Source organism: Cibotium barometz, chromosome 3 (assembly GCF_041138505.1).
Source record: "Cibotium barometz isolate CiBa-2024 chromosome 3, ASM4113850v1, whole genome shotgun sequence".
Lineage (NCBI taxonomy): Eukaryota > Viridiplantae > Streptophyta > Polypodiopsida > Cyatheales > Cibotiaceae > Cibotium > Cibotium barometz.
In genome coordinates, this window is record NC_141048.1 from 31,217,725 (window position 1) to 31,245,716 (window position 27,992).

A 27,992-nucleotide genomic window follows, 5' to 3' on the forward strand; every position below is an offset into this window, starting at 1 on the left:
TCTACTTTGTCTCTATGCTGATATTTTTTACATGTGCATACTTTCACAAAACCACCACTTAAAGAAGTATCAAATAATATCTAGATATTTGTGTATATGACATAAGCAATAATGTCATAGAAGAACCTTTGTAAACCTATAAAGATACATGTACTTTCATAGAATGAATTAACCGATCAATCACATCATTTAGTCGTGAAGATTATCTCTATAATTGTGTCATTATCTCTCCTCTCTCATTCTCTCCAATGCCATAGCCATAGCCATACATCTCTTCAAGCCACCATAGCCACTCCTCTCCTCCTCCAATACCATCATGTGTGTTTGTGCATGTGTGTGTGTATACATACATACATACATACATACATATATGTATATGTGTTTGCGCGCGTGCGCGTGCATATATATAGATACATAAATCACACACATACATATATATGTATATTTATATTCATATTCATATTCTCACACACACACACACACACACACACACACACACAGAGACCAACCCACCCCACATTTGATGTGCGGGTGTGATGCTATCTGCATTCTGTGATCATTGGTAAAGGATGATGCCGTTGAAAATCTGGAAACAGATTTTTGAAAGTTAAGGGTGAACATTCCAATTGCATGACGCTTTATCAAAAGCCAAAAGTCAAGGAATAAGAGTCACGACCACCAAGTGTAACTGCACTTCAACTTGCATGATGATCAAAAGCAAGAGCCTCAGGCTAGATACCAGCCCAACGATATTAGTGGAATAGCGGGAATCACTGTGAAGGAAACAAACATGTAGGGCAAGTGTTCAACTTGCATGATGATTAAAAGCAAGTGCCTCAGCCCAAGATACATCTCACAGTCCAGCAATCTTACGGAGACGCTGTCGAAGGAAACAGACATATTGGGCAACTTGTTGGCATCAAACAGCATTGCTGCCACATTTCAGAGAACACACCTGAGACTCCAGCGATAGTAGTGGATCAGTGAAAAACACTTTGATAGGAAACAAACTCATGGGGAACATCAAATAGCATTGCTGCCACATCTGGGAGATATTATTCTCCTTTTCCACACATTCCAAAAGCTTCCTCAAACTGACAATATTGGCAGCACACGTGTACGATGACACATACTAAGCATGGCCAGCTCTTATGAAGACATCTATGCCTTATTCCTTCACATGTACTTTACATGTCTGCTACCGACCATAGGTACGCTTCTAGTTCATCAGCCTTCTTCTCATTCTGCCTTTTGTACATGTCTCTCTCAAAGCCTGGTGCAAGAAAAAGCTCCCACCCATAAGCAGTCTTGGAAAGAGCTTTACATCAGAGACGAAGTCCAGTACCCAATCCACATCTTAAAGAAAGAGAACGTTTACCAGTACTGCGGTCCACCCCATCCCAATGGCGCCCAGGCTTGATACTGTACCGGTTTGGGGGAGGAGTAATACCCCGCTTCAACCAGCTATGCTTTGGGATGGCTTGAGGGACAATAAATCCTGATTCCTTCATCTGCTCACTTGCCCCTAAATCTATCAAAACGGGTTCACCAATTTTCTTCTGTGAAAGTAACACGATTGAATGTCTCAGGTCACAGCTTCAAAGCTCACAAAACTGTACAATTTGAAACAAGCACACACTACCATAAACACTGAACACAAACTACGTCATCCACGTCCTTGGAGGGGCAAAAAGAATATTTTACGAACCTTCACCAGGTGTGCCATCGGATCTCCCCATCTCACTTCTTCTTTTAGAAGTTGGTCGAGATCCGGGTCATCTCTGAAAAAGAAAAATGCTAGATTAGTCACTGCAATAAATCATTTACCCAAACTCCAGAAGCAGATTTTTAAGCAGTAGTCCTGCTTCCAAGTCTGTCTTTATCCACATCATTATGTAGCATAAAGGCAAACCACACACAAACGCATATCATATGTACTAACAGTTAAAAACATCCCAGGGATTCGGCTACCTTAAATTTACAAGGCTCTACAGGAAATTTTGCATGCGACAACTCATCATAAGGATAGCGAATGACTCCTTTTCAAGTTGCATATGAACATGCGCCTCTAATGGCAACAAACTTTGTCATGCAACATAATGTCATAATGTCCGCTTTCAGTAATTAAATGCATTTAATTGATTGCTTCCGCCAGACAGCAACATTGGTATCAGGCAAGGGTTATTTTGAAATGTCATGAGAGCCCTTGTGCCAAGCATCCTCTCATCCAAAAGACATTAAACTTTGTCTAGGTTTTAGAGGCCTAAGATGTTGAAACATGGCATGCTGCATCGGAAGAAAATGAGATGTTATATCTTCATGGATTCTTTGGTTGGATTTCCATCCCTCAGCCCTAATTCAGCAGCTGGAAACAGCAACCCTCCTACACAAATACGGAAGTAATGCAACAGTGCTTCAACACCGGGCAACAGAAAAAATTCTTGTTTGGTGAGAAACGCACAAAGGAGAGGTTACAGTAATTTGCAGATTCCAAGTGCTTGTCATTCTCATACCAAGTAAAACAAATACTCTGCAAAGGAAGAAGAGAGGGGGGCCGCAGGGAGGGGGGGGGTGTTGCAATTAAGACCCAGTATGGTGTCATATGTGTATGTTAATTGCAGTCTAATATCTGTTTTCAGTAATAAATGTGTTTAATTAATCGCTTCCGCACTGACACTTAGGACTATGGACAGTCAACTTAATATGCCTTAAACCCACACTCAACTTTAGAGTAAATGCCAACGTTGAGCCGAATCATCACCCTTCTGGCTCTTGTTGGCAATGTTCCACTAGAACACCCAAAATTAACAAAAGATAATAAGATTATTGAGACTTCTACACCATAAGGTTTCTAAACCTTAGGCAAACAAACAAAAAAACGAGAGTTACCCACGTGATGTAACCGGCCAGGATTTTTTTTTTTTTACACGTTACAAGAAACTGCACATCACTGGACTTCTAGTATGCAAGAAGAATTTGTTGCTGTCCACATTCATAAAATAAAACTTGTTGCCACTCGTTCAGTTTTACCTTGTCCTTGCAAAGGGTTTCAACTTCTCAGCCTCAATCTCTGCATGTCTCGCCTCAGCTTCTCTTTTCTGCGCCAAGCCTTTGCCCCATTCCAATGGCTTCTCCTGCACAAAGCCAGTGGACTGTTATGATCTAGATCCACTTGGGAAGATCTTTTCTAAAGTACTCGATAGATAAACATGAGAAGCTATGGGGTCAATATGACCAAGGTTTCCACCAAACTTGGCCACAAACCATACACAATTTCACTTCATGGTTTCACTAAACATGAAAAAAGCATTGAGCACTACACATTCTGTGCTTGTATTGAAACTGTATCAGAAAATAGTCTTAAATGCAGGGGGGTGTTCGCAACTTTAAAAGCTACAGTCCTCATAAAAGACACCCAGGATGATGAAGATAAGAAACATGTGGCATTGGCTATGTGATGCCAAGGTCGGTTTATCCCATGTGACTGCTACCCCTTAGAACTATAATCATAGCATGCATAACAAAAAGACACATTGCAAGAATGATAAACTGGCAAGTCATGACAAAATCACCGTCAAGAAAGGGAAACAATTGTTTTGAATTCCATCTTGCTTGATTCAGGCAGGTATAGCTCTGTATACGTGACTGAAGTGTGCAATGGCCAGCTTCTGCACATTTCCCAAAAAGTTGGTCTATTTTTGTGACTACGCGGATTTTGAAAGCAAGCACTTACACTGGTGGGGTGAGGAGTTGACATGTTATTTCTTTCACCTATGTTTTGAAATACAATCATGAAATTGCCAAGAAAAAGGTTCTAAGCATACACAATCAAAATGTCAACCCAACAGTGGATGTTCATTTTAAACTTGACACAAAAGTGCAGTCTACATTTGATGCTTAAACCCTGCAGCTTTACTCACTCACCTCCTTCGGTGGCTTTTCTGCCTGCTGCAGCTTCAAGAGTTCATCCAAACTCTCCAACTGTTTTCCTACACCATCAATCCATCAAAAGTGAGAAGGCATAAACAATAAATGGCTCCTTATTCTACTGATTAATTAGTAAGTCCGGGCAATCGATTTTCAAGGGTACACCTTAGTTTAGGGATGGTATGATTGATTTTCTATAGACCTTTTTCAAGTTGCCCCCCTTCTCACAAGCAGGGAGTTGAACCCCCGAAAATAAATTGAAAATCTTGCACTCAACCACTTTAGCTACACCATCTTGTTAATAACTCTTGCCTATTATAAAATAGCATAAACAGTTCGTTTTTCAACGCCACAATGTCACAACTTAATGTTTAATTAATTTTTTGGGATAAACAAATGGAATCACTGTGATGATAAGTATTCACAAATCAAATACAGGGAAACCCTTCACGTGCAAGAGGCCATGATCAGAGCCAATATCACAAAAAGAGAGGACTCAAGAGGACAAGCGCTAAAAAAGGATTGTCCTGCTTTTGTTCCCCTCACGTGGGAAAGTGTTTTCCAAAGTATACTTGCAAGTACACGCTAGTTTCTAAACAATCAAATTACACATCTATTAGCCACCCTCCTCTCGTTCATAAAATCTTCAACTTAATTCCCACATGCATCCGTTCAAGCCAATAAAAATATCTTTGTTGAATATGCAAGACACCTTCGTTCAAAATGCTAAAAAGGATGGTCAACTAGTAAGGTCTCCGATAAACTGCAATAAGGTCTCCTGGCACGTGAAGAGTGTTCTTGAGGTGTGGCAGCAGTCAAACAAAAATAAACAGCCATTGACTTGGACCGAAATTCGGCAGACCGAGCATATATAACTGCTGTATGGACTATATTGAGAATACATACATATAAAACATGCATTTTAATCTGCATCCCTCCTCTTTGGTTTGAGTCTTCCCAAATCCACAAATGTACACTCGCAGAATCAAGAAGTGCAAAGAATAAACCACAGACCTATTTTTCAATGCACAAGAGATCAGAATTCCTTACAAAGACTGCTGAAATACATTAGTAACCCAGACAACTTTGGCTTCCTGCATTGAAGTGAAACTTAGGCTACCCACTCCATTGGCAAAGCTTATACAGAGCCCCATTGCACCACAGACATACCCCTACCTACCTCCACAAACCTTCATCGACTAGGTTACCAAGACCATCACAACTTCAAAAATGGAATGAAAAGAACGACAAGGGGTTTTTTATTTTCCATTATTCAGTATTCATCATGGACAACCTAGGTAGGTGAGGAAATAAATGTGAAAAAAGTAAATACCTTGCTTATCTCGATAGATAGTATTTGCATGACGCCCACTGATAGACATATCCAACTCCTTGAACCTGAAAAAGAAGAAAAAATTACTGTGAAAACTTTTTTGGGGGAGTAAATAGATCTCAAAATTTATGTACATAGACCATAAGCAGAACCAAATCATTATAATTTAACTCTGTGTTTCAGGCTGCTGCATTTCAACACACACAAAAGTAACAATTCTACATCTATTGAATATTCCAGGACCGTCACAGAGATTCATAGAGTGTACACAAAATACAATACATCCCATAGTATACAAATTGGGTGATGGACATAATGATAAAATATTGGAACATTTCCAGATGAAGCAACCCCAGAATTGTAATCCTAGAAATATGTTAGAAAATTGATGAGATCCTTATCCTCCTCAGGAGTGAGATCTTTTGTTAATTGGCCTTGTCTCTTGCGAGGTCTTGCTAGATTAGCCTCCTTAACTTTGGTCGACCCACCATTAGTAGGGGTTCTTTTGCCTTCTCAAATTACATAAAATGTTCACCCACATTGTATGACTGACTTGACTTGATGTGTTTATGGGGCATGTCTAAGGTCTTATGCCTTTGCAAATTTTCTTTTGCCTTTCACTTGGCCTCTTTTGGATTTGGCCAAAGCTTTGCTTCTATCTAGTCTTGCCAATACATGAGAGCTTCTCCTTTGTTGGTGTTTTCATGGTTCTTTCCTTTCAGTGGCCATTTTTCTTATTGGAGGTTCAAAAGCTGTGCCATGGGCACAGACACCTGGGTGCCCATGGGCCGCCGGTCACAGCACCATGGCCCACTTTTGACCATCATCATTAACCATAATGGCTTTCACACATGGCACGACACATTTGCCCGGGACTTGGACAAGGACTGACACTTGACTTGGCCTTCCTAGACACCTGACCATGCGTCTAATATCCACAACAAATGGAATGTTTGAGAGATCCATGTGTTAATTATGATGTTAGGATTAGCTTAGGGTGGATAGAAGTGATGCATAGACTTCATGTTTAGACATGGTAAGCATACTAACCACTACGAGCTACTCTAATGAGAGGTGATTAAAACTAATGAGTCAAAAATTAACATAATGATGCCAAGATGATGATAATAGCACACGCATTAATCTCCATTGAGGACAGTAGGTATGAGTACATGTACTAAGTTCAAGGCATTACTACCTAATGGTGGAATCATCCCTAATCTTCATTGATTTTAGGCATCTATCCTACAATTTGGGCTCTCTTGGAATCCTCCTAACCCCATTTGAACTGGACCCCTTGTTTTAGGGAGATTGTAGCGCTTTTCACTTCTTATACTGCTCAGTTACGGTATCCAAAATTACTACAGACTTTACATCATTTAGCTTACATGGCTCCCCAATGGATGGATAATGCTTGATATTTCCAACAAACTCCCCTGCAAGTGTTATCCATCCCTCTAGTCATGGATTTAACCTATTTTGTTACATAGATTTTCACCACATAACTTTGGGTGATGTTTTACACAAAGTAGGGAGTAGGGGTGGCCACATGGCCCTTGATGCTTTAGAAAGCCCAATCTTCATGAGCAATGTTAGCCTCTTCGGAAGAACCAGAGGCCTTCTCGCCTTTCTCTTCTTCATCTGCTAGGAGATGTTTAATATAACTTTCTTTCTTTCTTTCTTTCTTTCTTCCAAACCAGCAGGTCTAGCTCCAATACCAATGGTAGGATCACGTACCTAAAAAAGCTAAAAGGGTTACGATAATCTGCATCAAATCCAAAATCAATGATTGCGATAGATTGTGGCTAGCAACTCTCCTCCCAGCCATAGGCTCCCTTCCGAAACCACCCCCAAGCCTAAGTCAGATTGTTGTGAGTCAGCAAAGCCCCAATAGCAAGCTGTGATATCCCATACCACCGCACCCCATGTCTACCTACAGCTACTCTGGTTTGGCCTTGGAGTCTCGCACGCCTTGGTAGACCTCTCTACTCCATGGATACCCCATATAATCATAAGTGAGAACAAACACAATTATAAAGTAATAACCATGTTATTATTGCCCACTCCTTTTATTATTAACTTTTAGCCATTATAAGCCTCTAGTTAGTTTTTTATTGACTCTATCTAGGCCAATCTAGACCTCACCATTGCTAGCCCTTAGCCTCTTGGGTGAGCCCTTGTAACTATTTGGCCTTCCTAGCATTATATCACATGATGGAACCCTTGCCAGGACACTGGACTGGTGGAAGAAGGCACGGGGGTAGGGACCATAAGATTTGCACATGGAAAAGCACCAGTTTTTGAATGGGAGAATTAGGGTTCATGTGGGAGACATACACAGAGAAGAAGAAGGGAGAGAGAGAGAGACATATGTGGGGATAGGTCAACTCATTGGAATGAGTGTGTGACTCCCCTATCACACATGTATATTGCACTAGTACACATAGTGCACTTAGTACATTAAAAGTACTAAGTGTACTATGTACTATAACTTATGGGCTTGTACACACTACAAGGGTGGGCATAATGCCTTTACCCCAACAACCTCCCACTTAAAGGCAAAGTGCCCTTAAATGAAGGAAAAGAAAAAATCAGCATGTACATGATAATATACAAGGCCATATCAAGGCTGAAACTGGCCTCATCAAGTGTCTGCAATGAGCAAACCGCTCCGGAGGCAAACTCTTTGTCAACAGATCAGCCGGGTTGTCATCCGTATGAATCTTTACAAGCTGAATTTGCTTGTTCTCTATCACCTCTCTGATGAAGTGATACTTCACATCCACATGCTTCGTCTTTGCATGAAAGACAGGGTTCTTTGCCAACTGGATGGCACTCTGACTGTCACAATGCAACAATGGAATATCCCCTGTACAACCCAAATCAACCACTAACCGAGATAGCCATAATGCCTCCTTGCAAGCCTCTGTGGCTGCAATATACTCGGCCTCTGTAGTAGATAAAGCAGTGCACTTCTGCATCCTGGATATCCATGACACAGCACCTCCTGTGAATGTAAACACATAACCGGTAGTAGACTTCCGGTTATCTCGATGACCGGCATAATCCGAATCCGTGTAACCATGCACTTATGCATCCTGTTTGCCAAAGCATATGCACATATCCTGTGTGCCCTTCAAGTATCTCATGACACCTTTCACTGCTTCCCAATGCTTCTTGCCAGGGTTGGCCATGTATCTAGAAACCACTCCCACTGCAAATGCAATGTCCGGCCTAGTAGCAACCATGGCATACATGAGACTGCCACAAGCTGAAGCATACGAAATCTTGGCCATATCAGCCCTGCCACTATCTGACTGTGGGCTGTCCATAGCACTGAGTTTCACATATGGAGGCAAAGGAGTACTAGTCTTCTTCCCCCCGTCCATATTGAACCTGTGCAAAACTTTGCCAATATATTCCTTCTGAGACAAATACAACACATGCTGATTTCTGTCCCGAAGTATCCGCATACCCAAAATGTGATTTGCATCACCCAAATCCTTCATATCAAAGGTTTGATGCAGCCTCTTCTTCAAGGCATCCATCTCTTTACGAGATTTCCCGGCAATCAACATATCATCAACATACAAGATGAGGATCAATAGACTGCCATCCAAAGCTTTCTTGGTGTATAAGCAATGATCTATGTCACTTCTCTTGAAATCCTGGGATTTCATGAATGTATCAAATTTATGATACCATTCCGTTGGTGCCTGTTTGAGCCCATAAAGACTCTTTTTCAGCTTGCATACAAGCTTCTTCTTTCCATTCACTGCATAACCCTCTGGCTGTTGCATATATATCTCCTCATGGAGATCACCGTGAAGAAAAGCAATCTTCACATCCATCTGAATCAAATCCAGATCATCATGAGCAACCAAAGCTAATACAGCTCTAAGTGTGGTCATTTTGACCACTGGAGAGAAGATCTCATCAAAGTCCACACCATATTCCTGCTTGAAGCCCTTAGCCACTAACCTGGCTTTGTATCTTGGCTTTGCATCAGGTGCAACTTTGAGCCTGTAAACCCACTTGCATGGCAAAACCTTCTTGCCTGCAGGCAAATGCACCAACTTCCATGTTCCATTTTTGTGCAGAGAATCCATCTCTGACTTCATGGGACGCTCCCAAAGAGCCTTGTCTGCCCTCTGTAAAGCCTCCTTATAACATGAGGGCTCCCCACAGTCAGTGAGCATCAAGTAGTCAACCCTTGGAACAAACCTGTCAGGGGCTCTGGAGGGTCTTGTGGACCTCCGTGCCCAATGACCATCATTTGCAGGTTGCTGTCCAGCCTGCATATCACCTATTGGTGGCTCCTGTTCCATGCCATAAGGCTGAAATATCATGCCCGGCATCTCCTCTAACTGTGGAATGAACGGTTGTCATAACAGCTTCAGCCTAAAAACCATGAGGTAATGCAGCATGTGACAACATAGAACGGACCTTCTCCTGAATGGTCCTGTTTATCCTCTCTGCTGTCCCGTTTTGTGGAGGATCATAAGGAGTAGAGAGCTCCCTCTTGATGCCTTTAGCATCACAAAAGTCCTGAAACTGTTTGGACATATACTCTCCACCATTGTCGGAACGCAAAGCCTTCAGTGTTTTGCCTGTTTGATTCTCAACGCAAGCAACAAACTTCTCAAACACTGAGAATGTATCACTCTCAAACGAAGAGGATAAACCCACACCTTGCGTGTGGCATCATCAATAAAAGACACAAAATATTTTGCCCCTCCCAAAGAAAGCTGAGGCATCTCACATACATCTGTATGCACAAGCTCTAACTGAGCATCTTTCTGTCCAAGAGCTTTCTTGTGGGGGCACTGGAGTTGCCTGCCATATATACAATGCTCACAAAACTGAAAACTTAAAAACTTTAGAGAAGGCAAGTAACCAAAACGAGACAATTGCTCCATTCCTTTGACACTCATGTGTCCCAACCGGCTATGCCACAGAGAGATTTCCGGCAGCTCGGTTGCATTTACATTAGCATGGTGACAAACACCTGCATGCATGAAGTAAAGAGTGTCCACCTTAGAGCCTCTGGCAACAACCAGTGAGCCCTTACTAATCTTCCACTTTCCACGACCAAATGTGGTAACATAATCAGCATCATCAAGCTGTCCAGTAGAAAGCAGGTTCTTCTTGATTTCAAGCACATGCCTGACATCATGGAGCATAAGCTGTGAGCCATCTGAAAACACAAGCCTCACATCACCTCTGCCAAGAATCTTGCATGCATGGTTATCACCCTCCTTCATTGCCAGCAGTATACCTGATAAACAAGTCTCTGCAACCTGTGACATGAAAGGAGGCACCTGAATCAATGATCCATGAGTGCATACCATGACCATCTCCTGCAAGTAGTGAATGGGCATCAAGTGAAGACGTGAATAGGACCTCATCCTCACTGTCACCTGCATGTGACACATTGACTTCTTCAATCTTGACTCCACTTTTGCCCTTTGGCTTTACATCTTTGGCTTCATCTTTGTCTTTGTCTTTGCCTTTTCCCTTTTCCTTTTGATCATTTTTCCATTTGTAGCATTGCTTTTTGATGTGTCCCTTCTTGCCACAATAATGGCATTCCAAGTCCCTTTTGGAGCGGGACTTGCTCCTTCCCTGTTCTTGGCTTTTACCCCTTTGCTGGGATCTCCCACGTGCATTCATTGCATTGGACTTTCCAACAGAATTGTTCTTCCTGTTCATCTCCTCTTGAAGAAGAGCACCCTCAACATCTGCATATGACAGCATAGCATTCGAATTGCTAGTGGCTGTCCTGAATGTGTCCCAACTCTCTGGCAAAGTGCATAAGAGAAAGGTGGCTTTGAACTCATCGTCCATTGCCAACTTTTGATTTATAACTTGGCTGACAATACCATTAAACTCATTTAGATGGGCTGCCATAGACGCCCCTTCCTTCATTTGAAGACCTATGAGTTTCTTCAACCAATACACTTTGCTTGAGGCACTTTGCTGGGCACTGGATTCGATTCTGCCCTGAGGAGGCTTCGCTCACTCCATGGCCCTAGAGGCCGCTGTCTAGGTTGGTTCCGTCCACGACTCAGCTATTGAGGGGCGCTCAGCAACGCGTGAACACGTAAGAGCCGTCGAAGCGCAGGCCTGCAGAGAATGCGTATGTTGTCTTTCTCCACCTCGCCTACTCACGCGAACCACCACCACGCCTACGAGCGAGCCTCTATAGCCGTAGGTGTGTTTGCCTGAGTATGGACGCCCGACTCCTCGGCTGCACGGCGCTGGTGGAAAAGGCCTACGATCTCCCACGTGTGCGACGGAGAGATCGCTGTCGTCGCTTAATGTTGCGCCGACTTCGCCTATTCACAAGCAGTTCGAGAGAAGCTCCGCCAGCCTGTTTAGCGCCCAACGCTTGAAAGCTCTTCTACTCCAGGCTATCGGCTCTGCCTGCATACGCACATCTGCCCTGTGCTTTGCTCACGCCAAAGTCCAACGTTGCGCCTACCAATGCTCACACGCACAAGCTATCGGCCTTCAGCCATGCTTGCTTGGACACACACCTGCAAGCTACTTGCCTGCGCCAGACCATGCTGTCTCAAGACCATACACAGTGCTCTGATACTAGTTGAATGGGAGAATTAGGGTTCATGTGGGAGACATACACAGAGAAGAAGAAGGGAGAGAGAGAGAGACATATGTGGGGATAAGTCAACTCATTGGAATGAGTGTGTGACTCCCCTATCACACATGTATATTGCACTAGTACACATAGTGCACTTAGTACATTAAAAGTACTAAGTGTACTATGTACTATAACTTATGGGCTTGTACACACTACAAGGGTGGGCATAATGCCTTTACCCCAACAGTTTTGAGCCAAGAGCATCACTGGCAAGAGGGGATTGAGTAGGACCGAAAAGCAGAAGTTGCTTTATCAAAAAGCAACTCTAGGGCCAAAAAACAAGGCCCTAGAGCTAGAAAAGCAAAGCACAAAAGCACTTGGGAAAAAACTAGCCTTATTTGAATAGTATTTTATTTTAAAAAGTGAAAAAAAGTAAAACAAAAGCATGGCTAGCTTTTGGGAAAAAAGCACGACCCCCCCCCCTCTCCCCCCACCTGTAACACAAGCATAAACCTCTCTTCATCATCATCATCATAAAAGCGTGGAGTTTATTTCATCGCCGCTTGCTGTTGTTTAGAATGCCGCTGCAGATTGCTTGTGCCACATCATCATCAGCTGGCTGTACACTGTACGGATCCGTATAGTCGTGCGGGACTGTGCCGTATTGCTATTCTACTATCGCGCTATTGTTCTGTTGTCTGCCGTCGTGTTGCTAATCTACACTAACGGGCTGCCGTCGTGGACCTAATTTGATCTGTACACCTCTATACGGACTGAAACAGCTGTTGTACGACCTTTTTGGGCTAAGAACGTTGATCAAGCCATTGATTGGATTGGAAACAAGATTGTGTGACTACCCGCCCAAAAAGCCCGCTATTATATTACCTAAACTGGTCAGTTTGTGCTGGCCGACTGCTACTCCAAGCACTATATGTCACCAATTGGCCGACCATTTGGTCCATCTCTAGTTTTTGTGTCTCGTTCACTTGAGGCCAGGCCGGTGTCTCATGTGAAGAGGCCAGTTTTCTTGCTTGACATGGACTGGAGCCAAACTGGTGCCACCCGTGTGTTAGCAGGATGGTGTCCTATGGACGAGGGCCAGACTGGTGCCACCCGTGTATGACCTGGACTGTGTTCGACCCATGGGATTGTCACGCCATGGAAGAGCCAGTATTTGTGCCGTGTCTTACCTATGGGACTGTCACTCCATAGGGAGGCTCGTGCCTGGAACTGTGTCTTACCTATGGGACTGTCACTCCATAGGAAGACCAGGTTTTTATGTTTTACGTCGTGCCATTTTTGTGCCGACAGATATTTTGTACTTGTTCCATGAACGGGAGATACGTCCATGATACTATTTGCACATGCACACATGTTTTGCATGTTTGAAACTGTTTTCGCATGACTTGTATTTTTGTGTTTGCCTGCTTGACGTGTCACTTACTGAGCGGGGACGCCTACCAGTGAGTCGTGAAGTCTGTTGTTGGGGTAAAGGCGTTATGCCCACCCTTATAGTGTGTACAAGCCCATAAGTTATAGTACATAGTACACTTAGTACTTTTAATGTACTAAGTGCACTATGTGTACTAGTGCAATATACATGTGTGATAGGGGAGTCACACACTCATGCCTCATGAGTTGACTTATCCCCACAACTCTCTCTCTCTCTCTCTCCCTTGTTCTCTTTGTGTATGTCTCCCACATGAACATTAACCTAACCCTAATTCTTCCTTCTCCCACACAACTGGTATCAGAGCCAGTCTGCAGCTCTCTGCATGTGCAGTATACTTCCAACATGGTGGTGGAGCTAGGCGCCTACAGCTGTCTGTGTTGAACGTAGGAAAGCGTAGCTCTTCTCTCTCTGCAACTTACGTAGGCTTGCAGCAAGGCGCCTGGCCACAAAAAGCGTTCAAGCGCTACTAAGCGAATACGTCAACAAGCGCTACACGGCGTCGACTGGCGCTAGGCGAAACATAAGCGAAGGCTCTCGCTCAACGCCTGGCCATTAGCGAAGGGAGCCCGTCGACTTCAGGCGTGTATGCTGTGCTAGGCGAATGTGTACGTGGCAAAAGGTAGCGCGTGCGTCAGCAGTAGGCAGAGACAGCGAAGGCGTAAACCAAGCGGCAACGTAAACATACAGCAAGGCGTATAGCGCTGGCCACAAGGCGTAACAAAGGTGGTCGTCGCATTGCATAATCGCTGCTCCGACTCTCTCTGTACAACTGGTCAACAGTCCGCCTCTGCAACAGCCACGCTGGTCTGCCCAACAAAGAGGCGACTCAACAGCCACGTGTCCCCTGGTGCCTCCACGTGTCCTCTACAGCAGCAGCAGCTAATTATCCACACGAATCAGCAGTCAACATCAGAATTGCCCCTCAAATCAGAATTGCCCCTCAAATTCAGCCCAAATTAGAGGTATTTTGCTTCAATTTCGGGAATTTTTATGTCCATCATTTGCAATTGAGCAGGTACATGTAAACCGGCCTCAGATAAAGCAAAGGGCGGTGAAACAAACACTCGCACATAAAACACTTCAACACCATTGAGGACCTAGAAAAGGAAAACAAACAGGGGGAGCTAGAGTGCTCCTGCAAAAAGTACACGGACACCGATTGGCCCCAAATCACAGTGGCGCCCCTTGCGGTATTTCTTTAATTGATTTTAAGAGCTTTGATTACAATATAAGGCTGGGAATTCAGCCGTCACAGTAGAACCCCTGAAGCCTGCAAAGAACCTGCATCTGGCTTCTTGTCCACTCGGCATCCACAAACAAGTCCAGCCATTGTTCACATCGAAAGACTCTCTCACATTGAGTCTGCATACAGAAGCTTTCTCCCATGATCAAGGCTGCCACAACCATCCATAGCCTCTCACACTATGAACAGCATCACACCCTGACCAACCAGTGCTCCTGTATCACAACACAGACTCCCAAACTGTCTCTCAAAAGAGTATCACAGCACAGCATACCATACAGTCCTCGACACACCTGTACAAACCCTCTCTACCATCCAAGGGTACTATCCATCTCTGTCATGGATTCCCTATCCCTTGTCTAATCAGTAGCAAGGCTGTACCATACATGTGTCCACTCCTGTACCTTCTGCCTGCATGTGACCTGTCTCCTGGAGAAACCCAAAAACATGTTTCCTCAACGAGAAACCTACGACCTGTTTCCACATGAAACCCTTAGGCCTGTTTCCCTTTGAAACTTATGTCCTGTTTCCATACATCAAGTTGCCTGTTCCCTCATGAAACATCTGGCAACATAGAGATGCCCATAACTGTAGGTCCCACTGTTCCTTTCTAGGAGGAAGAAAACAATCTGCTCCATGAGCACGCAGCCATGCGAGCTTGCATCACTCCCATGCCAAGAAACATAACCAAAAGACCTGTGCCTGTAGCCAAAAACCCAAGCACATAGCTGAATTTGCAACCAAACAAAAACAGCCCATAAACTTTCCCAAAACAGTCCCGAATCAAAGCATAGAAAGGCTGAAAGCTCCATCAGATGAACGCCATCGACATGATGTCTATGTTCATGGAAAAACAGCCCTTGTCCACCTTTGTGTCAAGAGAAACCAACCCTTGTTTCTCCTGCAGTTCCCCTCTTTCCAAGAGAGTATCTCATGCCCTGAACAGTCCAGCACCCCTGCAGTCCATCCACCTGTTGGCATGAGAAAGAAAGAAAGCACATCCAGCTCTGGGCGCTTGCAGTCCTGCAGCCACCTGCCTGTATGCGCCTGTACCTGCACAACCAAATCTGGCCAGCGCCGCCTGTAGGAGAACTGTCCAGCGCCAGTATCTGTCCTGTCCGTACAGCTGTCCGTACAGTCGTACAGACCTGCCTGCGCCGCCTGTACCAGCAGCAGCCTGATATGCGCAGCCTGTACCTGCAGCAACCGTGCACTGTACCTGCAGCAACAGCCGTACACTGTACCTGTAGAGCAGTCGTACAGATCTACACGAGCTCTTATGTGCGCAGCCCACAACCAGCAGCCAACATGCAGTCGACCAACTTCTCCTCCCTTCCACGCATGAGAAGTTGCACGCCTCCCCAAAAGCAAGAGAGAGAAGCAAGAGAGAGACCAGCGCCTCCAAAAGTGGAATAACCTCTAAATATTGCTTAGTGGCCTCCTAAGGTTTTGAAACCTTTAAAACATTAATTTTATGGCCACCAAAGGTTATAAAACCTTTTTAATTAATGTCTCTTTGCCCCCTTTCACACATGGGGTTATCCACACATGGGCTTCCATCTTCACTGCCACCTGATGCCATTCACACTGTCCACCATGTCCCCGTGCACATCTGCAACTTGTCCAGAGAAAAACACAGGGTCATGACATACCCCCCTCTTGAAAAATGGCAAGCGTCCTCGATTGCACTCAATGGCACAGTAAAGCATCTCATGAGCAAAGATACCCCATATGGCAAAAACAATGGCCTTCCAATGCATCTGGGTGATAAAATAATCATCCTGCACAATAAGCCACACTGTCCTCTTGCTTGTTCCTTCAGAACCTACAGCAAAAGTCTAAAACCAAATGGAAACACGTTAACGGTGTTAGCCAAAAACAAAACCATGCATCATTCTACATATGACACACATATGCATGACACACATATGCATTCGCAAACAATATGCTCCTCAAAATGCTCTACCTACTCCAAAGTAACAGTCTAAGGGCTGCTCGCAAGCCTTACGCCCATGGGCATCCCGCAGGACCCACGACTGATGGTACAACATGAGCATATGTAAGCACTCAATGCATCCAAACACTACATCCACTAAGTACTTTCCCACATATGTTTCATGGCTATCCCGCAGGAGTTACACCCAATAGTGCATCCATGAACATAATAAAGCACTTGATGTATCATACCAACATACATGCAGCACATGACACAATGCAGAGTATTTCCCAATGTATTCTCAATGGTACCAGGATCCAATGGCACCAGAATACAAAAATACCTCTACCTCAAAAAGTGTATGCATACATGCACAAACAGAGTTCGATCCATATTTCCATGAACCAAACCAACTCTAGGACTGCTCGCAAGACTTATGTCCTCCATAGAGTTTTCCATAGTTGCAGTTAGAGTTCCAGGTGCACGCGACTGTGAACCATACTCAACCATCATCTCATGTGTCTAGAACACAAAATCATAGAAGTCCCATAAGCAGATGTACTGTCAGCCTCAGTACCTTCGGGTGAATACAAAGATGTCACCAAGCGACTCCTAGATAACAACTGAGCCTGTCTCTAACAAGGGAGCGGAGGTGCTACCCCCCTCTTGAGCATCAGGCAATGCTCCAGACCTATGCTCTACTGAACCTGAATGAGCCGTAACAAGAGTCGACTCCAACTCATAGGCATCAAGATAAAGCTGCAACTCCTGAGGTGAATCTGCTAAGTCACCCTCCTCCATCCACTTCGTATCCATCAGTGAACCTCCTCCATCCACTTCGTATCCATCAGTGAACAGCTCTTGAACTTCACAGGATAGCGACGGGAAACCTTACCCTGTACCTTTCTTTCCTTTATGTGCCAGTATATGCTCAGGAATAAGAACCTCGTCAAGTTCCTCCACTTCCATCTGAGCCTCATCTGATACATCCTCAGGCACCCAAAACCTGCTTGCACTCCACCCAAGTGGTAAGCACAAGTCCTCGATGAAGCATAGTAGATCACCACTGCTAAACATAGAAAGAAACTGTCTTCCGAACCCATGAAGCCTCCGTGAAGATACCACCGGTGACAAACTGTCGAAAGCCATAGCCTTCAAGGCATCTCCTGCACCATAACACTTCAACTGCTTCTTGTTCCTGGTCGACTACTTCTTGTCCTTGGTGTCTTTTCTCCTGAACTTCATCTTCAGCTTTTGCTCTTCACCTCATATAAGCAAAGACACAAAATCCTGTACTATGTCCTGCACTTCCTTTTCACTTTCCTCATGTTGAAGCTTTTGATGTGACTCTCATGAGACAACCACGAGCTCGCCCCCTTAGGAAAGTTGGCGATTGTCCCGACCAAAGCAACCACGGACTCGCCTCCTTGAGAAAGTCGACGATGTGTCCCGGCAACGGAACCTTGTAAACCGGCCTCAGATAAAGCAAAGGGCGGTGAAACAAACACTCGCACATAAAACACTTCAACACCATTGAGGACCTAGAAAAGGAAAACAAACAGGGGGAGCTAGAGTGCTCCTGCAAAAAGTACACGGACACCGATTGGCCCCAAATCACAGTGGCGCCCCTTGCGGTATTTCTTTAATTGATTTTAAGAGCTTTGATTACAATATAAGGCTGGGAATTCAGCCGTCACAGTAGAACCCCTGAAGCCTGCAAAGAACCTGCATCTGGCTTCTTGTCCACTCGGCATCCACAAACAAGTCCAGCCATTGTTCACATCGAAAGACTCTCTCACATTGAGTCTGCATACAGAAGCTTTCTCCCATGATCAAGGCTGCCACAACCATCCATAGCCTCTCACACTATGAACAGCATCACACCCTGACCAACCAGTGCTCCTGTATCACAACACAGACTCCCAAACCGTCTCTCAAAAGAGTATCACAGCACAGCATACCATACAGTCCTCGACACACCTGTACAAACCCTCTCTACCATCCAAGGGTACTATCCATCTCTGTCATGGATTCCCTATCCCTTGTCTAATCAGTAGCAAGGCTGTACCATACATGTGTCCACTCCTGTACCTTCTGCCTGCATGTGACCTGTCTCCTGGAGAAACCCAAAAACATGTTTCCTCAACGAGAAACCTACGACTTGTTTCCACATGAAACCCTTAGGCCTGTTTCCCTTTGAAACTTATGTCCTGTTTCCATACATCAAGTTGCCTGTTCCCTCATGAAACATCTGGCAACATAGAGATGCCCATAACTGTAGGTCCCACTGTTCCTTTCTAGGAGGAAGAAAACAATCTGCTCCATGAGCACGCAGCCATGCGAGCTTGCATCACTCCCATGCCAAGAAACATAACCAAAAGACCTGTGCCTGTAGCCAAAAACCCAAGCACATAGCTGAATTTGCAACCAAACAAAAACAGCCCATAAACTTTCCCAAAACAGTCCCGAATCAAAGCATAGAAAGGCTGAAAGCTCCATCAGATGAACGCCATCGACATGATGTCTATGTTCATGGAAAAACAGCCCTTGTCCACCTTTGTGTCAAGAGAAACCAACCCTTGTTTCTCCTGCAGTTCCCCTCTTTCCAAGAGAGTATCTCATGCCCTGAACAGTCCAGCACCCCTGCAGTCCATCCACCTGTTGGCATGAGAAAGAAAGAAAGCACATCCAGCTCTGGGCGCTTGCAGTCCTGCAGCCACCTGCCTGTATGCGCCTGTACCTGCACAACCAAATCTGGCCAGCGCCGCCTGTAGGAGAACTGTCCAGCGCCAGTATCTGTCCTGTCCGTACAGCTGTCCGTACAGTCGTACAGACCTGCCTGCGCCGCCTGTACCAGCAGCAGCCTGATATGCGCAGCCTGTACCTGCAGCAACCGTGCACTGTACCTGCAGCAACAGCCGTACACTGTACCTTTAGAGCAGTCGTACAGATCTACACGAGCTCTTATGTGCGCAGCCCACAACCAGCAGCCAACATGCAGTCGACCCACTTCTCCTCCCTTCCACGCTTGAGAAGTTGCACGCCTCCCCAAAAGCAAGAGAGAGAAGCAAGAGAGAGACCAGCGCCTCCAAAAGTGGAATAACCTCTAAATATTGCTTAGTGGCCTCCTAAGGTTTTGAAACCTTTAAAACATTAATTTTATGGCCACCAAAGGTTATAAAACCTTTTTAATTAATGTCTCTTTGCCCCCTTTCACACATGGGGTTATCCACACATGGGCTTCCATCTTCACTGCCACCTGATGCCATTCACACTGTCCACCATGTCCCCGTGCACATCTGCAACTTGTCCAGAGAAAAACACAGGGTCATGACAGTACAGGTGCCGAATTGCTCAATTTTGAGCAAAATTGGCAAAATTGGGTGACATTGGTCACAATCAGGATCAATTTGCAGGAAATTGAATGTCGAAATTTGGGGCTTTTGATGTAATTGTGCATTAATCACTCATACATGCTGTATGATGTGAGAAATCGCACATTTGGGCAAAATTGCAGCAAATTGCAGTGCAAATCAAGGGGCTTTTGTGCCGATTTGGTTGATTTGCATGCAGGCAATCGCATTTGATGCTGTGGATAATGTGTTGATGCCTTACAAGCACTCAATGTGCCTGTAAATCAAGGGGGTTTCATGTATTTGATGTATATGTGGCCAGGGGGAAGCATCGTGAACACTTTGGATGCCTTCATGTGCGTCAATGTACCATGTATGCCTTGAATCCTCAAAAATCAGCTTGCAGTCAAGGGGCTTTTGCCCAATTTCTGTTCGGAACTGTTGTATGCAGTGTTCGAGACTGTAAAAGTCTGATTTTCACTCATTTGGACAGCCAGGAGAGCATTTATTGCTATTGTACCTGCTGGTACAGATTTGGCACAGCTTTGTGCAAGTTTTGGCATGGCTGTACACTGTTTTGAGTGACCAAAAGGTTCAATTTCAGCTGCTGTACTTGCGGTACAGGTTTGGTACATCATTGGTGAGCACTTGGTACTGCTGTACAGTACTTTGGCAAGGCAACAGAGCACATTTAAGGTGCTATCCAAAATCTGCAGCAACCAGATTTTGGTGATTTCATCACATAAAGTGGGAGAAAAGTTGCATTTGTGCTTCCCCAGTCGGAGATAAAGCTTGGGAGAACAACTGTGAGCACTTTGTGTGCTTTTGGTACAGTGTTTGCACATTTTGCAGGGAGTCAGGCATTGACAAGTTGCATTTTGCTATGGCAACCACAGGTGAGAGCTCTTCATTGCTTCATATCAAGAAGCTTGAAGGCTCGCATAATTATGATATTTGGCAAACCCAGTGCTACAATGTGTTGCTCCAGAAAAAGCAGCACAAGCCTATCAAAGAAAGGGGTGTGATGCCCGCTTCTCTTACTGCTGAAGAGTGGGAAGATATGGATGAGCTGGCAAGATCTACTATCATGTTGTCTGTGTCAGACTCATTACTTTTCAGCATTCGTGAAGAGAAGACAGCTTGGGGAATGTGGCAAAGATTGCAGGACTTGTATGCCCAACAAAGTGCCTCAAGCAAAGTGTATTGGTTGAAGAAACTCATAGGTCTTCAGATGAAGGAAGGGGCGTCTATGACAGCCCATCTAAATGAGTTTAATGGTATTGTCAGCCAGGTCATTAATCAAAAGTTGGCAATGGACGATGAGTGCAAAGCCACTTTTCTGTTATGCACTTTGCCAGAGAGTTGGGACACATTCAGGACAACCACTAGCAATTCGCATGCTATGCTGTCATATGCAGATGTTGAGGGTGCTCTTCTTCAAGAAGAGATGAACAGGAAAAACAACTCTGTTGGAAAGTCCAATGCAATGAATGCACGTGGGAGATCCCAGCAAAGGGGAAAAAGCCAAGAAAGGGGAAGGAGCAAGTCTCGCTCCAAAAAGGATTTGGAATGCCATTATTGTGGCAAGAAGGGACACATTAAAAAGCAATGCTACAAATGGAAAAATGATCAAAAGGAAAAGGGAAAAGGCAAAGAGAAAGAGAAAGATGAAGCCAAAGATGTAAAGCCAAAGGGCAAAAGTGGAGTCAAGATTGAAGAAATCAATGTGTCACATGCAGGTGGCAGTGAGGATGAGGTCCTCTTTACGTCTTCACTTGATGCCCATTCACTTCCTACAGGTGGTCATGGTATGCACTCATGGATCATTGATTCACGTGCCTCCTTTCATGTCACAGGTTGCAGAGACTTGTTTGTCAGGTATACTGCTGGCAATGAAGGAGTGGTTTATTTGGGTGATAACCATGCATGCAAGATTCTTGGCAGAGGTGATGTGAGGCTTGTGTTTTCAGATGGCTCACAGCTTATGCTCCATGATGTCAGGCATGTGCCTGAGATCAAGAAGAATCTGCTTTCTACTGGACAGCTTGATGATGCTGATTATGTTACCACATTTGGTCGTGGAAAGTGGAAGATTAGTAAGGGCTCACTGGTTGTTGCCAGAGGCTCTAAGGTGGACACTCTTTATTTCATGCATGCAGGTGTTTGTCACCATGCTAATGTAAATGCAACCGAGCTGCCGGAAATTTCTATGTGGCATAGCCGGTTGGGACACATGAGTGTCAAGGGAATGGAGCAATTGTCTCGTTTGGGTTACTTGCCTTCTCTAAAGTTTTCAAGTTTTCAGTTTTGTGAGCATTGTATATATGGTAGGCAACTACAGTGCCCCCACAAGAAAGCTCTTGGACAGAAAGATGTTCAGTTAGAGCTTGTGCATACAGATGTATGTGAGATGCCTCAGCTTTCTTTGGGAGGGGCAAAATACTTTGTGTCTTTTATAGATGATGCCACACGCAAGGTGTGGGTTTATCCTCTTCGCTTGAAGAGTGATACATTCTCAGTGTTTCAGAAGTTTGTTGCTCATGTTGAGAATCAAACTGGCAAAACACTGAAGGCTTTGCGTTCCGACAATGGTGGAGAGTATATGTCCAAACAGTTTCAGGACTTTTGTGATGCTAAAGGCATCAAGAGGGAGCTCTCTACTCCTTATGATCCTCCACAAAACGGGACAGCAGAGAGGATGAACAGGACCATTCAGGAGAAGGTCCGTTCTATGTTGTCACATGCTGCATTACCTCATGGTTTTTGGGCTGAAGCTGTTATGACAGCCGTTCACCTTATAAACAGGTCACCTAACACGAGGCTTGGTGGGAAAGTGCCAGAAGAAGTATGGACAGGGAAGCCTCCGTCATACAAGCACTTGAGAGTGTTTGGTTGCGTTGCGTACGTGCACATACGCAGAGAAATGCGCACCAAACTTGATCCTAAGTCTCACAAATGCATATTCCTAGGATATGGTGACAGAGGTGAAATGGGGTATAGACTTTGGGATCCCATGAATAGAAAGATCATACGCAGCAATGATGTCATTTTTGATGAAACATGCATGTATAAGGAGCCTGCAAGGCAACAGGAGCTTGGCAGAGTCATCTTTGATGATGATGGACATCATGGACAACAACAAAGGGCTGTAAATCAGCCATTACAGCAGGAAAACCAGCCCTTAAATGGTGCTGAAAATGGTCCAAATGGACAGCCAGAGATGGCAGAAGATATCCCTATGGATATACCACAGTTACAGGAGATACCGGGCATGATATTTCAGCCTTATGGCATGGAACAAGAGCCACCAATGGGTGATATGCAGGCTGGACAGCAACCTGCAAATGATGGTCATTGGGTACGGAGGTCCACAAGACCCTCCAGAGCCCCTGACAGGTTTGTTCCAGGGGTTGACTACTTGATGCTTACTGACTGTGGGGAGCCCTCATGTTATAAGGAGGCTTTACAGAGGGCAGACAAAGCTCTATGGGAGCGTGCCATGAAGTCAGAGATGGACTCTCTGCACAAAAATGGAACATGGAAGTTGGTGCATTTGCCTGCAGGCAAGAAGGTTTTGCCATGCAAGTGGGTATACAGGCTCAAAGTTGCATCTGATGCAAAGCCAAGATACAAAGCCAGGTTAGTGGCTAAGGGCTTCAAGCAGGAATATGGTGTGGACTTTGATGAAATCTTCTCTCCAGTGGTCAAAATGACCACACTTAGAGCTGTGTTGGCTTTGGTTGCGCATGATGATCTGGACTTGATTCAGATGGATGTGAAGACTGCTTTTCTTCACGCTGATCTCCATGAGGAGATATATATACAGCAGCCAGAGGGTTATGCAGTGAGTGGAAAGGAGAAGCTTGTATGCAAGCTGAAAAAGAGTCTTTATGGGCTCAAACAGGCACCAAGGGAATGGTATCATAAATTTGATACATTCATGAAAACACAGAAATTCAGGAGAAGTGACATAGATCACTGCTTGTACACCAAGAAAGCTTTGGATGGCAGTCTATTGATCCTCATCTTGTATGTTGATGATATGTTGATTGCCGGGAAATCTCGTAAGGAGATGGATGCCTTGAAGTAGAGGCTGCATCAGACCTTTGATATGAAGGATTTGGGTGATGCAAATCACATCTTGGGTATGCGGATACTTCGGGACAGAAATCAGCATGTGTTGTATTTGTCTCAGAAGGAATATATTGGCAAAGTTTTGCACAGGTTCAATATGGACGGGGGAAAGAAGGCTAGTACTCCTTTGCCTCCATATGTGAAACTCAGTGCTATGGACAGCCCACAGTCAGATAGAGACAGGGCTGATATGGCCAAGATTCCGTATGCTTCAGCTTGTGGCAGCCTCATGTATGCCATGGTTGCTACTAGGCCGGACATTGCATTTGCAGTGGGAGTGGTTTCTAGATACATGGCCAACCCTGGTAAGAAGCATTGGGAAGCAGTGAAAGGTGTCATGAGATACCTGAAGGGCACACAGGATATGTGCATTTGTTTTGGCAAACAGGATGCATTAGTGCATGGTTACACGGATTCGGATTATGCCGGTCATCCAGATAACCAGAAGTCTACTACCGGTTATGTGTTTACATTCACAGGAGGTGCTGTGTCACGGATATCCAGGATGCAGAAGTGCACAGCCTTATCTACTACAGAGGCCGAGTATATTGCAGCCACAGAGGCTTGCAAGGAGGCATTATGGCTATCTCGGTTAGTGGTTGATTTGGGTTATACAGGGGATATTCCATTGTTGCATTGTGACAGTCAGAGTGCCATCCAGTTGGCAAAGAACCCTGTCTTTCATGCAAAGACGAAGCATGTGGATGTGAAGTATCACTTCATCAGATAGGTGATAGAGAACAAGCAAATTCAGCTTGTTAAGATTCACACGGATGACAACCCGGCTGATCTGTTGACAAAGAGTTTGCCTCCGGAGCGGTTTGCTCATTGCAGACACTTGATGGGTATTGGATGAGGCCAGTTTCAGCCTTGATATGGCCTTGTATATTATCATGTACATGCTGATTTTTCTTTTCCTTTACTTAAGGGCACTTTGCCTTTAAGTGGGAGGTTGTTGGGGTAAAGGCGTTATACCCACCCTTATAGTGTGTACAAGCCCATAAGTTATAGTACATAGTACACTTAGTACTTTTAATGTACTAAGTGCACTATGTGTACTAGTGCAATATACATGTGTGATAGGGGAGTCACACACTCATGCCTCATGAGTTGACTTATCCCCACAACTCTCTCTCTCTCTCTCTCCCTCCCTTGTTCTCTCTGTGTATGTCTCCCACATGAACATTAACCTAACCCTAATTCTTCCTTCTCCCACACAGCTCTGTCTTTTGACGAGTTTTGGTGCATGTGAACAGGTGGTAAGTATATTGCACATGTTGGTTTAATATTTTATATTTCTAACCCTTTGGTTTATAAGGTTTTATATTCACACTCACTTAAAAGTGGGCACCTCCTTTGGGCACCCACTTAGGGGCCAAGGTGGGGAGCCACACTTTAGTTGTGTATGTGTGGGGGTGGGTGTATGGTCACCTACCCACACCCCCAAAGAGCTGGCCGCCCACATGCAAGCTTGGGGAGCCAGCCAACATTAGTCGTGTAACTCCACTTTAATTTTTATATAAAAAAAAGGCGACCACCCTTGGTAGGAGAACCACCGGCGACCATCTCTATGCATGTTTTCTGAGGCGGCTATTGAACTGCTGCGCATACTCATCCAGGCGACTTCTGAACTGCTGCACATGCTTTCTCTCAGTTGGCTGCTCCTCCACGCCATCTCTTCTTCAGGCTGAAGCCAGGCAGCTGTTTGCAGCAACCAGACGGCTGTTATAACTGTAGCTGGCAGCTGCGTTGATTCCCCAACAGGCTGCCCTCTTCGCCAGGCGACTTTACCAGCCAACTGTGCTCTGCACACAGGTGGCTCCACCTCCAGCAGGCTGCCCTCTCCAGCAGGTTGTGCATGTTTTACCCGACCAGCAGATTCCGCCTGTTTCCTTCAGGCGCCTACACCATCTGCTCTTCAAAGCCAGGTGGCTGTGTGCTCCATCTACAGCAAACAGCTGCGCCTACTCCACCTCCTCTCCTGCAGGCAGCTGTGCCATCTCAACAAGGTGGTTGCTCCTTCTGTCCAGCAGGCTGGAAGCGGTCTCTCTCTTCTTCACGAGGTTATATCTTTCTCCAGGCCACTACTCCCCTCGACGTGCTGCTGCATCTTGGTGTCCGTCACTAATAGCTACACACAGACAGACACCATGGGTATTGGACTTCCATCCTCCATCCTCAAGTAAGTGAATTTTCAGATTTAAGTAAAGTATTTTGTGATAAATCTGATAAGGAACTCTCTCCACGGCAACACCCGTTCAGTGCCGGGTAGTCCAAGCTTTTGGAAAACCACGGTCCAAAGGTGCTGAGATCGGGAGAGCTAGGCGTTCGTACGAGAGCGCATGTTTGTGCGTGGTCTTGGAACACCAGTTGGGCACTCTCCGCGGAGTCCAGTGAAAGCACAGGACCGTAGAGACTGGACCACTCAGTGGTCGTTCTGCTTCGAACATCTACATCGAATTTCGACTTCGAGCCTATTTGTTTGGTACTGTATTCATATGAAAGTTTTAAATTCTTAAAAAAAAAGGCTAAAAGAAAACGTGCTTGCCTTGTGTTTTTTTTTTCTCCAGGATTAATCTGCCGGCGTGCTGTTTGCAGGCGTCACCTTCGCCGTCAGCTTGCTACCGTCGTTGCCTGTGGTTGCGTGTGCGCCAGGCATTACTTACGCTGGGCCGCCTACATGGCGTGGCTGGGACGCCTGCCTAGGCGCTGGCCTGCCTGGCGTGAGCGCTGGCCGGCCTGGCTTGGGCCGCCTGCGCTAGGCTGCGTAGGCCTGGCTGGGGCGGCTGCGTAGGCCTGGCTGGCTGCGCTAGCCTGGCCACCTAGCTTGGCAGGCCTGGCCACGCAAGCCTAGGCGCCTGCCAACCGACTGGTCCTGGCCGCCCATACCGTTGCGCCCTCTACACCCCGCAGCATCGAACAGCACCCGGCCAACGCACATGACCAGCAGGACAGCGTTCGCTTCGCACGCTCTCTCTCACTGTCTCTCTCGTTCGTTCAACGAAAAGCAACGAAAAGCATCATGCTTTTTTTTCTGTTTTCTCTCATGCGACTGCACAACACGACTCCTCTTCTTTGCAAAGCAAGCAACCCTACTACACTACCATCTTCCATTAACATGGGTGTCTTTGATGAAGGAAAAACACATACTAAATCTGAAAACTGCAGTATGCACAGAAAAAACAGCAAGTTTTTTAACACATACCGTTCTTCGACCTCATCTTCTCTACCTACCGACTTGCTCGTTCACGAGGTATGCTCTGATACCACTGTCAAATCCCACGGATCCCCTCGTGATCAATCTTGATTCGAAACTCGAATCCTGCAAACAAACGAACAAACAAACAAGCAAGGGGGTGCAGGCCTGACTCACCTCCCAACCATGACAGCCGTGGGCAAGCCCACAGTCTTGGCTGTCCCCACCGAGCCACGAGCTGAGCTAACTAGGTTGACGTACCGACCAATCTCCTCCTCGCGACGTCCCATACCGCCACGAAGCTGCCCTCGCGGGCCTCGAGATCACTACCGGCCTCGGCTGCATAAAGCAGATGCACGTCTACACTAGATCCAGGCTCCAAGACCATAGAGCTCTCACAAACTCGCGAGACTCTCTATCATACAATAACTAACCTTGGCCACCCTTTTATAGGCTCTTGGCTGGTCATCGGGCGTCCACACTTGGCCGCCCGCCCGTCCATACTTGGGTGCCCGCCCGTTAGTATATCCCTAACTCAGCTCGTCAATCAGCCTGCCTAGTTCCAAGCTTCCCCAAGCCTTGAAACTAGTCTTGCATGCGTATAGCACACGGTAGATACCCACTGTGCACATGACAATTACTATGCATTTTATTATGGACTTGCCTAGATCCCAGTATGGGAATGATGCTATTTGGACCATTGTGGACAGGTTTAGCAAGCAAGCTCATTTCTTGCCAGTCAAGAAAACCATTAAAGCTAATCATATGGTAAAGCTTTTTCTTGCTAATATTTTCAAGCATCATGGTATGCCTAAA

General features: G+C 45.4%; 1 protein-coding gene across 2 annotated transcripts in view; it reads right to left on the reverse strand.

The window, feature by feature from the left end:
- Nucleotides 1–597: 597 nt before the first annotated feature.
- The window catches only part of LOC147639950 (pre-mRNA-splicing factor of RES complex protein), an 80,278-nt gene continuing 52,883 nt past the window's right edge, over nucleotides 598–27,992 (reverse strand). For both annotated transcript variants that reach the window (XM_086775548.1, XM_086775546.1), the window contains 6 exons: nucleotides 5,261–5,325; nucleotides 3,925–3,989; nucleotides 3,031–3,134; nucleotides 1,709–1,781; nucleotides 1,379–1,559; nucleotides 598–1,273 (listed from right to left, as the gene is read on the reverse strand). In XM_086775548.1, coding sequence (XP_086631674.1) covers nucleotides 1,188–1,273; nucleotides 1,379–1,559; nucleotides 1,709–1,781; nucleotides 3,031–3,134; nucleotides 3,925–3,989; nucleotides 5,261–5,325 — 574 coding nt within the window. In that variant the 3' untranslated portion in view covers nucleotides 598–1,187. The remainder of the gene's footprint in view (nucleotides 1,274–1,378; nucleotides 1,560–1,708; nucleotides 1,782–3,030; nucleotides 3,135–3,924; nucleotides 3,990–5,260; nucleotides 5,326–27,992) is intronic.